This window comes from Chelonoidis abingdonii, chromosome 1 (genome assembly GCF_003597395.2).
Source record: "Chelonoidis abingdonii isolate Lonesome George chromosome 1, CheloAbing_2.0, whole genome shotgun sequence".
In the NCBI taxonomy this organism is placed as follows: Eukaryota; Metazoa; Chordata; order Testudines; family Testudinidae; genus Chelonoidis; species Chelonoidis abingdonii.
Window position 1 is genome coordinate 349,957,317 of NC_133769.1, and position 15,846 is coordinate 349,973,162.

Here is a 15,846-nt window from a genome sequence, read left to right on the forward strand (position 1 = left end):
CCACCCCCCCGCTTCCCCTTCAAATTATACACACTCTCAGCACACATACCAGCCCCATTTGATTCTTTCCTGTGTGAACAGATGCATGTTACAATGTGCCCTAAAAATTAGCAAATTTGTGCTATTTTGGATTGGGAGGAGGGAAAGCAAGTTCCAGGGTGGAAGTCCCCTCACAGAAGAAATGTGCCAGCAGCTGCTTTTCTCCTGTAATGAGGGATTTAGCTTCTGTCTTATAATGAATGCCTTGGCTGGCTGCAACTATAGCAGTGAGACACTAGGAGAGAGACCAGCTCTTAAGTAAGCGACCCCCAGGCCATTTAGAGCTTTATATGTAAAAATTAAAAACAGTAGAGCTCTGCAATCTGCATTGGCTGTCTGTCATTTGCTCTTCACAAAATGCAGGTGTCTCCTCCAGCATTCTGCACCACTGTTAGTCTGCAAGTTGTTTTAAGTCGTGATAGAACACTCTACAGCAAGCCAGTGTTCAGGTGACAAAGGCATAGATTATTGCAGCAAGGTCCACAGCCAAAAGAAACTGTCACTATCTTCTAACCAAACAAAAGTGCAAAACGGCCTTCCTAAAAAATGTTGGATGATCATCTAACATCAGCTGACAGAGACTCCAAGAATCCCACAGACTGTAAATTCTAGCAACAAACGGTGGGTACACAGGGATATATAAGAACTCTGCCACATCTGATAGTTTTTGTTAGAACTGTTAGCAGGTTTTGATAATATTTTAGAGCAGTGTATTGTTTCTGGCTGAACAAACGAATGAAATTCACATTAAAACTAATCAGACAATGACAGTAATGTAATAATGGAAAAGAACACTGGGTTACATTAGCTAGCATAGCCAAGGAGTTTGTATATTTAGCAATTGGAAATTAGATGCAAGGTAACGTTCTCAAAGGACACCAGCCATTTTCTGTGTGAAAGGACAATGAATAAGATAAATGTGCTGTACTGTATTTGGCACAGTGCAGAATGTACTGTGATGTACTAACTGATTCCTCCAAGGAATAGAGATGCTGTCACACCATTGGGGATTCAAATGCCTGGAGTCAGTGGAAAGATGACTAACGTACTTAAAACAGTGCACTGAAGCGTGGCACCAGTTTTGTTTATTCTAGGTTTCACAATGCTTTACTTTCATATTTTGCTTTGATACGTAAACAAAGGCATCACTGCATAATCAAGATTCGGAAGCAAATTGGCACTGCAACAGCATGCTGGCTCCAAATTGTCTCCAATAGCTGTGTTACAATACACACTGCGAAAATGAAGTAGGGATAAAGCTGCTATTTCAGCAGCAAGATCTTCTGTAGGCATGAAATATAGGCTAAAAGTCTGATCTACTTTTTACACAGCATGCAGGCTGTGTAATTGAAGGAACAGCTCTGATTTCCACCCCTATCCCCAATTCTTACTGAGAATTTAGAAAGCAGGTTTTGTTTTTGTTTTTTTGTTTCCAATCATTGGGTGATGAAGAGAATTCTCTGCTGACCAAAACAAAACTGAACTATTAAACATTCATGGTGAAACCTACTTCACTCATGCAAAGAAACCAGAGTAATTGGGTTTTACATGGACAAAGTGTAGATAGAATGTGGCACCCTTTAACAAACTGAGGCTGCGGTGCAGCACAGCACCCACTCTTCCCGGCTGCTACCCTGGGGATGGAAGGGTAGCTGTAGCCCCAACAATAATCACTGGTGTTGCCGAACACTGGGATGTGATGGGTTATTGATGTTATCATCCTGATTTAGATCACATGGCTGGGGGTCTGCAAATAAAGTCCAGTTTCTTAGCAGCATTCCTGTGTGTCAGACCCTTAATATGCCCTCTGCAGGACCTGAGTGGTGTGGTATGGCCAGCTGAACCATGCAGCTGTGGATCATTTCCCCTCTGGGCCACTCTCAACCTCCCCTTGTTGCTGATGGGGACCCCACCCTGGCGCACACGGCGTACAGGCTGCCTATGCAACATTTCTGCACAGACAGAACACTGAGCATAGCTCATGGCAGGGTCTGTGGCAGCAGGTTATATGGGCTCAGGGTGCCCGAGCACCAGGAATATTCAAGGTTGGGGGCTGTGCTCCACCAATATTTGGAGCTGGGTTTCTTTCCCCCTCCCCCGCCTCAGAGCTTCCCTGCCTGAAAAAAGATCCAGCCCATGCCTCTCTCCCTTGCTTGTGTTGCGGGCTGCCTGCCACTGCTTTTGCCTAAGGCTATAGAGAGCAGCGGCTGGCAGACTGTTGGAGCACCTCAGGAGGGGGAGGGGGAGGGAGAGAGAGGAGAGGGGGAGGAGGCATGCACGTGCTTGGGATGGGAGCCCTCTCTCCCGTCCCCTGGCACCCAGCTGGAGGAGATGCCAAGGGGAGTTCCTGCCAGGAAATGGACATCTGGAGTGGACCTCACTCATCTGAGCAGCTACTGGGGCTTCGGTGAGGTTTGACCCTGTGAACCACCCCCTCCCCCTTCGCAGATCCCAGTCCTGCCCAACGCTGGGCAAGGGGCAGCCCCATCCCCAGTGAGACAAGGGTGAGGGGCAGCAGGATGCAGAAGGAGAGGAAGGAAGCCACATGTGCTGGCAGTCCCCTCACCCCAGCCCCCACCCACCCACCCACCACAGGGGAGATGGGGGAAGGGGGCTTCCTAGACCTGAGCAGCTGGGGCTTGGGTGAATTTTGTGACACCTGGTTCCCCTCCCCAGCCACCACCCTGCAGTCCCCACTCCTGCCCACTGCTGGGCAAGGGGCAGCCCATCCCCATCCCCCAGTGAGGGCTATGGTGAGGGGCAGCAGCAGGGAGGCCACACTGTGAGGCAAACCCCCCCCACCGGTACCCACACATAGGGGAGGTGAGTGAGCTTTCTGGACCTAGAGAGGAAGTCCCTAGAAGCATGTGCAGTGACCGTGGTGCAGAGTGAGTGTGCTGCTGGGGGGGGGGGAGGGAGGAGGGTCCTCCCTGGAGCTTGCTGGCTGCCAGTAAGGGGCGGAGGGAGTCCTCTCTGGCCCTAGCCCTGGGGCAGCCTGTCTGCACCCCAGTTCCTTATCCCCAGCCCTGCCCCACCCCAGAGCCTGTGCCCCCAGCACCCCAACCCTGAGCACCCTCCTGCACTGTGAACCCCTCATCCCCAGCCCCACCCCAGAGCCTCACTTGAGGGGAAAAATGTGCAACTTAAATTTGGTGGTCAGTTTGGAGTGTCATTGTGTGTTAGCACAAATACTTGATTATTTTACAGCACTTTAAAGTATATAACTAGTCGTATACAGGTTTACAAAGTGGAATGTTCTTAATGTTTTCTTCTGAATACTGTGTGGGTGCCTCAGTTTTCCTATGCATTTCTCAAGGATCTAGATGGTGGATAAGGGGGTGTGATTGTGTAGAGCCTAGAGTGCCAGTTGTGATGCCTTGTGGCACAGAGAATGGCCGAAAACCCTGTCTGGGGCAACTGATGCTGGGCCACTCTCCTGCAAGGTGCCAACTGAAGGTGTTGGAGAACAAAGAGGATCAGTGGTGCCTCCTAATGCCTGGGAAAAGAGACAAAGGCCAGAGGAGGGAGTGTCAGTGCCTGTGCGGACTTCCAGGAAGCGCATGGTGTGGAAGGGGATGCTGATCTTTGGAGCTTTGGAACTACTCCATACAAAGCCAGTCAGGACTCTGGGGAGCCTCCTCTCTCTGAGCATCTGTCTCCAGGGCAAGAAGCTTACATCTTCCTGGGTCTGACCTCAGAGCATTCAGCATGCCCTTCCACACCGTGCACTTTCCCCAGCGAGTCTGCCCAGGCAGGTCCTGGGGCAACCAGAGGTCCCTGCACCCCAACTCTGCATTCAGACGTGACTCTCAGCCAGTCAGTAAAACAGAAGGCTTATTAGATGACAGAAACACAGTCTAAAACAGAGCTTGTAGTTACAGAAAACAGGACCCCTCAGTCAGGTCCATCTTTGGGGGTGGGGAGCCCAGACCCAAGTTCTGGGCCTCTCCCCATTTCCCCAGCTAGCTCCAAACTGACAGTCCTTCCTCTGGCCTTTGTCTCTCTTCTGGACAAGGAGGCCACCTGATCTCTTTGTCCCCAACACCTTCAGTTGGCACCTTGCAGGGGAAACAGAGGCACCCACACAGTATTCAGAGAAAACATTAAGAACATTCCCACTTTGTCACAACAGGTGCAACAAAATATAATACCATATAATGAATCAGGCAAGTGCTGCTTCTGACTTTCCACTTTTAATTGACCCTTGTAATCTTGTGGTGCCGACGTGTTGTAGCTTAATTTTATATTGGCTTACTGAGTGGGTGTGGGAGAGGTGGGCATCATCGTTTTGGGCACCACCAAAAATTATACAAACCTGCCGCCTATGGACAGCAGGGTGAACTCCATTCCCAGTGAACTCAAAGCTTAAAGTGATAATGTGAGTTGTCTTGTGATACTACAATACAATGTACCATGAGATGTTACACCATAACTTCACTGAGTAAAAGGAGTCAGTCTGGTACAGTGAACATTGTCTTCCATAAACTACATAGCAAACTGGATATCAAAGCAAACGTAGCAATTAAATAGATTAAAATCCAAGTTAAACTGCTGAACTCATTAAAATATCAGTATTAAACGCTGAACTTTTCAGGAGACATATTTAAGGTATATTTATATATCATCTGCCTTTGGCGTAAAGATCTCTCCCCAAGTACATAGCTCATGATGGTGCTATTTACCAGGGGAAAATAGTATGAGAACCGAGTTAAACTTGCCTCTGCTCTGTGCATTCTCAATATCCTGTTATGTACCTTGCATCACAAACCTTTGAGGCAGTAACAAATATGCAGCAAAATGTTAACCTATATCTAGGAAGCCAATAGACGTAAAACAAATTTTTAGACACACCTTCTATAGAAGAATCTGTGTTGATGTAAGCAACGGCCCGTTCCTGAAGAACTTTAGCATTCTCCTGTAGTTGTGAAAAGGGAAACATGTTTACTTTACTGATAATATGTGATCATGTAATGTTGCAATATTAATACTATAAAAAACAAAGAGGTTCTGGACCAATCAAGGTGAGAAGTACTATATAAATGCCTAACTATATTAATGAATAAGATTGGCCAGTGGTCAGGGAGCACTGAATTCAGCTGTGCTAGCTGTGGTGTTTTTAAAGTTGATCTTCAAGCCATTCATGAAATATTAGAGGTACCAGCTGCAGTTCCATCAGAAAGAAGATGGAGTGCTGAGGTGGTATTATAATAATTGCCTGGTGTCACTACAGGCCAGAATTAAGCCTGTATGGATGCCTTTATTGTGCATTTCCATGGCTTGACTTGTCTGGATTTCTTTCAAGATTAAGATTAATTCTGAATTTTGTGGGTTTGCAACACTTGGTTTTGGGATAATGACAATATCCCTCTTCTGTGTCTTACCCTGAATTACTGATATGGGCTCTCAGGCTTAACTCCATTTTAACTAGAGCTGTTGAAATCTGGAACTTCTGTTCCACAGGAAACTCTTAACATTAAAAAAAAAAAAATCTGAATTGAAATGAAAAGACAAAATGTTGACATTTCACCAGAAAAAATGTTTCAAGTAAATCAAAATGTTTCATTCTGATTTTGACTATTTACATGTCACTATTTTTATTTTACAAATTGGTAATTGGTTCTGAAATTGGTATTCTGATTGTAAGTGGTGATTTGGTACTCAATATTCTAATCGGTTTTATAATCGGTACTTGGCTTTGTCAACTGATATTCTAACTGGTTTCTTTTGGTAATCATTCTATTTGGTAATTTTCTATTGTAAAGTAGTATAATATACAAATGATATAAGAATCAAATGTAAAAATAAATATATGATAAAATAAATGATCTGATGGAGGATTTCCTCAATGTTGTGTGTGCGAATGTGAGAAAGAGAGAGAGGGAGGGAGGGAGAGACAAAGTGTCTGTGTAAAAAGAGAAATAAAGGGAAGGACTGAGCACGTGTGTACATATATATATATATATACACTCACACACACATATATATATTCACTATCCTCTTGATCTGAATGAATCACTACATTTATGAACAGATCTTTCCATAACTAGGGGGCACTGATACATTTTCAGATATTATGTTCACAGCCCTCACACAAAAGGTTAATTTTCCTCCAGACTTAGTGGATGAAAGATTGTCCAGGTAAGTAATTGCAGAGGACCTTTAATGTGAGCATTGACTAGCATCTCTAGAGTCAGAGTCTAATCCAGGATTCAGAGAGAGGGAACAGATGGCACCAAAATGAAGCTAAAAGGCAATGAACTAGAGACACTGGGGCTAAAGTCTGAGAGGTTGTTAGGGTCCAGAGATTCAGTATGAGTCTGCCATTGGGTGAACAATGGATAACTAGGTATTAAATTATCAAACCGAAAGTATCTTAGAACAATGATTCACAAAAAGAAATTCCATTATACTCCTGTAGAAACAGACATGCTTGATGAGAATTGGTGTTTTTTAAAATGTTTTACATTCACTGGAGCTCAGTCCTGTTATCTATGAGATTTTATGCTTCTTACTACTAGAGTTTAGTTGGGATGAATATTTACTCCACAGAGTTTAGTTTTCCTCAAGTCAACTGGTGTTACACTTTCATTTTGGTTTTCTTGTTAGTGATCAAACTTCCTCTGCATTAAGCAACATGGGCGGGCAAGGCTATTTCAGTTTTATATTGGAGAATGTACTTGTGAAAGAAGTTCAAGAACAGTGGCAACCTCAAATGTGCCATCAAGTGGGAAAACAGGATTCCTTTGGACATTAGGAATAAACATTTTCCATCTTCATTTGTCACAGTATTTTGTAGTTTTTGGTTTTGTTCCAATGTCAGTGCAGGGGGATGGACTAGAAGATAACCTCTGGAGGTCCCTGCCAGCCGTACCTTTTTATGATTACATGCATATAGGCACATGAATCTAAATGCTATACAGCAGCATAAAATAGAATATAGTTTTTTAATGAAAAATTTTCAAATTATTTTCAAACAAAAAAAATAAAAATGTCTCTAAACAAATTGTTTCAAAATGAAATTTCATCAAAATCAAAATTTTCCCTGCCCACCGTTTTTGATTTCAACAAACCAACATTTTCCAACGGAGAAAATTTTCCACTCTAATTTTAACCTCGGTTTGTCAGTGAGTTACGATAAATTTTGATTAAGTCCTATATTTCTTAGTAGGGGTGACCAATCCACTTGCAGCATAAGAACTAAGGCCCAGATTACCTCACTCATGGTGAAACCCCATGAAGAGAGAAGTGGGAGGAAAACTCCATAGATTCCCCACTCTGATGGAGAGATATGGGGAAACTCAGAGTCAGGCAGTCAGGGCTCCCACAACTGAATTAGCCCTGGGTCCAGCACCCAAACCTCTAGGACTCACAGGAGGCAAAAGCCATCCACAAAAAGATGTCTGGCCCCTCTGACTCTCAATTTGTCGAGGCCATTTTGTTTGTTGACGAAACAGATTTTCAAGCAGGACAGCAACTTACCATACTCTTCCTTAGTGTATTTGGTTCAAAGCTGACAGTCCTGTAGCTTTTAAATCTTATGATGAACTAGTGCACACAGACCAGCATTAGTTAGTTAGCATTTATATTAGGGTAGTGTCCAGGAGCTCTCATTAGAACCCTGTTGTGCTACAAACAACCGCCCTGATCCTACAATGGGCTCTGTATAGACACACCCCCCTGAATATGCATGGAGCTCCATTAATTTAAATGGGGTCTGTCCACATAGACTCCATAGCAGGATTAGGGCCATAGGCCCACACACTTCATCAGTCATGCTTTTGTACTATTCTTTATTTACCTCAGCCCATTCTGTGGAACCTAATAGTCCAAATTCTTCTGCGTCCCAGCTAGCAAATATAATAGTTCTTTTAGGTCTCCAACCTGTAATCACACAGTTAAATTTGACTTAAAAAGAGAAAAATTCTATTAGAGAAAGATGGCCACAGTTGACTGAGTCACTTAAATAAAAATTAGTACATCATGGAAAATGATGTGTAATATGTATCAGTGAAAATTTGTCACCCCAAATTCTGCAGATCAGCACATCCACTGCAATGTTTTTATTGTAAAGGCAAAACTCTCAGAGCACATAATGTTACACAGGCAAGGAGAGCAGAAATTCAACCAAGTCACATCATATGTGATGTTAAGCTCATTGCAGATGTATATGTTTAGGAGCTCCCCCAGTTCCTCACTCACATGCATGTGCACACACATATAAGATATTGCAATACCTATTATGTGAAATTCAACCCTATGCAGAGGGCAAACAAAGTCTATGCACCTGCTTATTGGTAAATTCCACTTAATTTCTCAAAATAGTGTTTTTCATAGACCTTGTGTTTCACCTTCTCCATTTACAATGAATAAGTTACCTTCCATCACCATTTTGCCGAAACTCCGAGCAACTTCTTGAAGAACAGCTGCACCAGTGGTTGGATCAATCCCACCAAATACCCAGGAGTCTCTATGTCCTCCCAGAATAATATATCTGTCTGGAAACAAAGATACAGAATTAGTCTTTAATTCAGTAAAAGCAGCAGAGAATCCTGTGGCACCTTATAGACTAACAGACGTTTTGGAGCGTGAGCTTTTGTGGGTGAATACCCACTTCGTCAGACGCACGTATTCACCCACGAAAGCTCACGCTCCAAAACGTCTGTTAGTCTATAAGGTGCCACAGGATTCTTTGCTGCTTTTACAGAACCAGACTAACACGGCTACCCCTTTGATCTTTAATTCAGAATACACTTGGGGTACCTATAACTCAGTCTTTCCCTTTAACCTCATTCCCGATCTTCCCAAACCACAATGAAAACTAATTTCAGTGTTTTTAAAAAGCCCAGCTATCAGCCCTACTGATCTTGTTGCAGTTTACAATCTGTCACAAAAATGCTTTTTTAATTTTTTTTTCCAGTTTACAACCTTTGTATCTACACAGCTTTGTTTTAAGAATCTTTTCATCCCTTATCTTGGAACCACTGTTAAAATAAAATTACCCGGCTCTGTCTGCTCAATTATGATTTGACTAATTTTAGACTCTGTGCTCTTGAGATGGAACCCAGATGCAGAATTCAAATCAGAACACAAAATCAAATACCAACCACCCCAAAGTTTGTGTCCAAAGTTTCAGTTTAAGCCACTATAAAGATACAAGCAGCTGAGAAATGTGGATCTAGACCTTGGTTCATATCGTGAATCTCCAAAGTTCAGGATGTTGTGGGATCCAGCACTTTGTTCAGCTCATCATCAGTCCATTATACTTTGTGTTGCACTAGAATATGCTGGTGTAAGACTGTATGAAGGATGTGCTAGAGACCCTATAGAAAATGAGATGTCTTGCACCAGGCTGTCCCAGTGAGCTGTTTATTGTAGCATTCTCATCTATGTACCACTTACAGATCTCTTGAAGGAACACTGTGATGGGAGGGACAAGATGACCTAGTAAGTCTTTTCCAGTTCCAAATTTTATCTGATTATCTCTGAAAAGTTAAACGTCGTGCCACCGAAGAACATCTTCCCCAAATGCAAAAAGCTCACCTGGTTCCTCCGCGCCACTGATAGTGCCAATAACATTGTAAATTCGTGTTATTTTGCTGTGAGTGTGGATATGCATTCTGACCTTTCTGAAACAAAAGAAAAATGAAGTAGTTATCCATGACTTGAGGAGGCATTTACTAGGGTTGGAACAGCGATAGATGAACCAATTTTAAACATGTTTTACAAACACATTTAGAACAAGCCCGTGTACCTCTACAAAAGCCATTTAAACACCGTACTGGAATGAGGTTGGATCAGCACCCACAAAAGGGTTGGGTTGTAGCCTATCTCCATGTAGAGGGGATAAATTGTATTTCAGTCCCCCATTTAGTTCCCCAAAATAAACAGAGTTTTTGCAGAGAGGAATGAATTAAGGCCCAGGTAAGAAAAAATGTGTTTAGATATTTACAATTCTCTTGATGGCGAAATTTAAGAAAGTTAATTAAAGGACTAGTTACCATTGTCAAACTATCAAGAAAACACTGATTGAAACTTAAGATATAAAAGTTGAGAATACAGTCCATGTGTACAATTTTATCTTTAAAGCTTTAAGATTATAATCCAGCAACACCGGTCAACCAATTCCCAGTGACTTGAAACCTTATCTCTGTAATAAACTGTATTACTTAGACATGGAAAATGATCATCATTTTACAGGATCTATACCAGGGCTGTGCTAGTTCCTTATTTTTATTTGAAACTGAAGGATGACTAGAAAAATTCCACCAAACACACGAATTCCTAGACTTTCAAAGGTCTTTATGAAATTTGTCACAATGGTTTCAAAGGGAGTCATGCCAATAATATCTCCTTGCAATATTTTTAAAACAGGGTAGATTAACAGCAGACCCACAGATCACACTAAAACCAAAAAGTAATAACTGAAAGTGTATTAAATTTTGACCCAAATGATTGGACGATATTTAATTATGGGAATATGTTTTAAAAAATCTCATAAGAACATGCTTCTTTCCTTTATAGAAATACGATGTGTAAGTCTGATTAAATGGTAACAGTCATTAAAATTGCATGAAACAACTGAACTGTGAAAACATTTGAATAAATTGAGTATTTCTCCAAGAACATTAAGACAGCAGATCAAAGTGATCAAGCTTTGCCAGACCATTAAAAAAACATTCATTTTTAGGAACTCTGTAAAAGTCACGGAACGTTCAGTCCTCTCTCTCTTTGTGAAACAAAACACATATTTGTCTGCCCTGGACAAAAATCCAACGAGGTCTCATTTGAAGTTATTTTCTCAGTGGCAAAGCTCTCTAGCTGTCAAAACCAATACCTTATTTAGCACAACTAATGGAGTTTTGCCCAGAAGGGAAGCTAAGCCCAAGGCCTGGAGGCTGCAAAGAGTTAAACATGTAATAATCCCACTGGACGTAACAGGACTATCCCCATCCATAAAGTTTACTCTGGTGCACAAGTGCTAGAAGGATCACTGCCCTGAGCTTGTAGTAGAGTGAAACCATGGGAGCTTTTCCAAGAACTGACTAAAAAGGACACTGTCAAGTAGGTTAGGATGTCAAAAATCCTATGAATAAGTAAGTCCTCAGGAAATGTGATTAGCAACCTAATACATGTTCTGTTCATTTTAATATTGTTTTTCATCTCATTATACAGTTTATTGCTCTCCTGTGTGCTCAAAACATTTTGGATCAGATCCTCAAAGGTATTTAGGTGCCTAACTCCCACTGATTTCAATGGGAGGTAAGTGCCTAAATATCTTATGGATCTAGGCCTTTGTACCTCTAGCAGGGGTACTACTCCCTTAAGGAATAGTCTGGCGCTTATAGCTGAAGCAAGTCTGGGTATATTCAAGGATCCCTCTGCCCGAACCTGGGCTATTTAAACAGGAAGAGGAAACCGAAAGCTGCATGCAGCTTCAGAGAGCAGAAATGACATAGCTAATGAAATATTACTGTTAACTGATTTGACACAGTTGGGTGTAAGCATAGTAATAGCATAGACCCAGTGCATGTTGGGATATTAGGCACTGAGCTGGCAGACAAAGTGGTAAAAAATGCTGTCAAACACCAGTAAATTGATTGGGCGATCCCTTTAAGAAAACTGGAATTTAAAAATCTAATTAAAAATGAGTTTAAGAGAGGAATGGTAGGAAATACAGGAAAAGAAACGGAGGGGAAAAGATTCCATGAAATATTCCCGAAAGTTGAAAATGCTGATACATTCCACGGCCCTGAGAGAAAGAGCGAAGTGGCTCTATTTAGAATTTTAACTGGCCAGTGTGGCTTAGATAGTAATTTGTTTCTAACAAACATAAAGATGGATTATGTGGGATATGCAAGGTCCAGAAAACAACTGATTATCTCCTTTGGGAGTGTGAAGAGTGTATCATCAAAAGGGGGTATTGATATGAAAAACTTAGAGGCCTTAAAGTATCAAAATTCTCACTACAATGCCTAGTAAGAGCATCAGGAAAATGAGGCCCTATTAAAAAAAAAAGAAATATTGCAACTCCTTAAAGCATTCTGGAAAAGGTGAAAGACTGATTCTTGAATTAGCTGTGGTGTCCAGTGCTTGGCAGTCATAGATTCAACAAGTGAGCCTGCTTTTTGTCATAAAACATTAGGAGAAGGAGGAGGGCGAGCCATGCAAATTACAATGGTGATGGTCTTTCTCTCAGGATCTTGGGGACTAGCATGACCAGGCCCAGAGACTTTATTTGCTGACTGTCAGTTCAGGAGCTCTGAACCAGGGCCCGCAGTAAGGACTTTATGAAGTGTGTTAAGACTGCTCCTTCCCTGAGACTTTCTTAAAGCAGACTTTTGTTTTATTAGTTTGTTTTGGCTTTCCCTTGCTTGGATCCTTTACAGTTCCCTTAATCTCAAGTGTCAAATTTGTTCTGTCGACATTTTTGTTTGTATGTTTTCTAAATCTTCAGTAACACACGAATGAAAAAATCCATTTAAGACTTCAATTTTTTAAATTTGAACATGTCCTTGCAGTGTTGGAAAAAACACATCATTATGCCTTCCTGTTCATGATCTTTCAAACCAGCTCCTGTCCCACTAGCAATGGAGTACTGTCCCATGTCAGTCAACGACAGCTACCGCTTACATGGCACATTACCATAGTAATGCATTTTTTAGCTTCATTTAATGCAGTTTAGTGGCTGGAAGCTAAGAGGAGGAAGCATCGCCATGTGACCAGACAGCTCTCTGCAGACTATCAGCTCCACATCCATAGTTTGTGACCCTCTCTGCTAGTGCCAGAGAGCCAAAAAATAAAATTGACCAGTTTTGTTTCACTATACAAGCTGAGTGAAGTATAAAGAGCAAACACGGTATTGCAAACCCCAAGCATTCAAAGATCATGAGTCACAGCCCCAAAAATATGAGTAGATTTTTAAAATTAGTATGCTTTGGGTTCTTTTAATTTCCCTTCTTGGGTTCACATTTCCAAGCTTTTTTTGCAACCAGGAAGGCTAGAAACTGGTGAGCAGCTGATCTCTGGGCCCCGCCACATCCATACTCCATAGCTCTAACTCCAAGGAATTCTCATAGAAGGCTTCCATGGGACTAGGGGAAAAGTGACAGCAAGAGACCCACTGCAGAAGTTGTGCTCCGCTCTTCCACTACCATAGATTACCAATTTCTTGTCACCTTGGTCTTCAGAAACAGAAGAGAAGAAAAAAGCCCAGAAAGAGAAAGGTTTTAAAACATTTGCTTTTCACTTGACAGTGGAAAAAAAGTTAATAAAATGGTTAGTTACTCTTGACCAATGCTAAATTTTGAAAATGTCAAGAAAATGTCATACAAGAGCTGAGAAGAGGGATATACATGGCCTCCTTTGAATGCCTGTTGAAGTCCCATTGTCACTGAGTAGGCCCCTTGTTTTAACATTTTATCTTTAAACCCTAAAGATTTTCATCCAATTATACTGCTCATTTCAGAGGGAAGTTAGTTTCTCCTGTAAGCTCCGAGATGTAATATTCCTCAGAATCCTACTCTGAAAGGTTTTGTTTGGTTTTGCAGTGTTCAATAAATAGGCAAAAGTGCTCAAACAGACCTTACAGAATAGCTGCCTGCAAATCCAGGCCCGATGTTGTAAGACACATTGAGGTTCCCCCTCCAGCTACTGTCTGGCGCTGTAGGTCCTCCCAGGATGCTGTTAAGTGAAAACCAAAACAAACACAGTTCACCAATTTGCTAAAAGTAGAAGTCTCCCCAGGGGAACAGCACACCTGAAAATAAATGTGAGGAAGGATTACAAAGCTCTAAAAGACTGTGTTGCACAAACTGTATGTGCAACCATTTACTGTTTGTTAAGAGGGCCTGTAAAATAGCATAAACATTATTAAAAGTGCTAAAATGAGCATTGAGTTAAAGCAGAGAAACTAATAAAATAAACTCTTGATCTTATACCTCTTCTGTGGCAAATCTACAGAATACACCTGTGCTCTACTTTGTCTTTCAGGAAAAGACTAAGAAGTGGGTTCTATCTCACGAAAGTTTATGCCCAAATAAATTTGTTAGTCTCTAAGGTGCCATAAAGACTCCTCGTCGTTTTCACAGCAACAGTGGTTTGTATTTCAGTAGCATATGTTGCTACTATTATATGTGTCTATGTGTAACACACAAAAGCAATAAAAAAGGGCATCAGTTTTACTACCTTTTAATGCAAAAAAGGCTTTTTGCAGTGTGCACATGAATACCAAAGCCAAGTACAAAGGATTGAAATTTACCTACCGTAATAATATTTCTGCATCATGATATCCAATGGGATGAACTGGGATTTTGGGAATTCCCACTCCCTCATCAACTTCAGACCTGAAGGTGTATTCTGAGAAACCAAGAATATATTGGAATATCAAATTTTACTGTCCTCATCAGCTTGTCTTTTAATTTGAGTTGTTCTTGTAACAATGAAGAGTCCCACAGTCACATCTAGGATGAATGTATACTGATCCCTCCTGTCATCCAGCATCTTGTCACACATCAGGGATTAGTCCCACTGACTCCAGTGGCTGCTGCTAGTTTTAATGCAAAAATTTCACTCCATATAAACAGAAGTTTGCAGTGTTTTTCTACCTGGCATTTATGATCAGCGAAGAAATATATATCCAAGAAAAGTTATTACTCCTCTTTGATGGTAGTTTCAACTAGTCCTCTTGAGAAACATAGTTCCTTGCAAATCTCAATAAATCCTAACCCATATCTACTTCTGTCATGGTATGAGCCCCCATTCTGAACCTTAGCGTCCAAAAGATGGGGTACCAGCATGAATTCCCCTAAGCTTAATTACCAGCTTAGAACTTGTAGTGCTGCCACCAACCAGGACTTGCAGTGCCTGGTACACTCTGGTCCCCCCAAAACCTTCCCAGGGGACCCAAGACCCACACCCCCTGGATCTTAACACAAGGAAAGTAAACCATTTCCTCCACCATTGCCTCTCCCAGGCTTCCGCTCCCTGGGTTACCCTTGAAGATCACTGTGATTCAAACTCCTTGAATCTTAAAACAGAGAGGAATCAGGCTTTTCCTCCCCACTTCTCTCCTTCCTCCCTCAAATTCCCTGGTGAGTGCAGACTCCCTCCCCGGGGTCTTACACAAGATAACTAAAAAATCAATCAGGTTCTAAAAAAGAAAAGCTTTAATAAAAGAAAGAAAAAAATAAAATTTGTCTCTGTAAAATTAAGATGACAAATGTTACAGGGTCTTTCAGCTTATAGACACTAGGGAGAGTCCTCCCTCCAGCACAAATACTATCCTTCCAGCAAAATACACATTTGCAAATAAAGAAAACAAATAAAAAGACTAAACCGCCTTTCCTAATTGATACTTACTAAATTGAACAGAAGAGGCTGTTTCAGAAATTTGGAGATATCTGCTTACATGTCTGGCCCCTCTCAGAACCCAGAGAGAACAGAGCAAAACCCAAAAAAACACAAAAAAAGGCTTCCCTCCACCGAGATTTGAAAGTATCTTGTCTCCTGATTGGTCCTCTGGTCAGGTATTCCAGGTTTACTGCTAGTTAACCCTTTACAGGTAAAAGAGACATTAACCCTTAACCATCTGTTTATGACAACTTCATGGTCCATCCACATCTTGATTTACACGTGCTATAAAGCTTAGATCATATGCAGCGAGATATTTGCTAGAAACTGTTTTTGCTTGAGGAAGGCCAGTTGGAATGATATGAAGATAGAACCTGCTCCACACTAGGAAAATAAACTCTTGCTGGAAATTCTCTTAAACAGCAAGTCTTTTTGCATGGATATGAAAAACAGTTTAAT

General features: G+C 41.6%; 1 protein-coding gene across 1 annotated transcript in view; it reads right to left on the bottom strand.

Annotated features, from left to right (window-relative positions):
- Positions 1-15,846, bottom strand: part of LOC116818085 (N-acetylated-alpha-linked acidic dipeptidase 2-like) — a 50,299-nt gene that overhangs the window by 23,982 nt on the left and 10,471 nt on the right. The window contains exons 7-12 of the mRNA XM_032768736.2: positions 14,301-14,394; positions 13,621-13,719; positions 9,580-9,665; positions 8,415-8,534; positions 7,838-7,920; positions 4,891-4,954 (exon numbers count right to left, since the gene is read on the bottom strand). Coding sequence (XP_032624627.2) covers positions 4,891-4,954; positions 7,838-7,920; positions 8,415-8,534; positions 9,580-9,665; positions 13,621-13,719; positions 14,301-14,394 — 546 coding nt within the window. The remainder of the gene's footprint in view (positions 1-4,890; positions 4,955-7,837; positions 7,921-8,414; positions 8,535-9,579; positions 9,666-13,620; positions 13,720-14,300; positions 14,395-15,846) is intronic.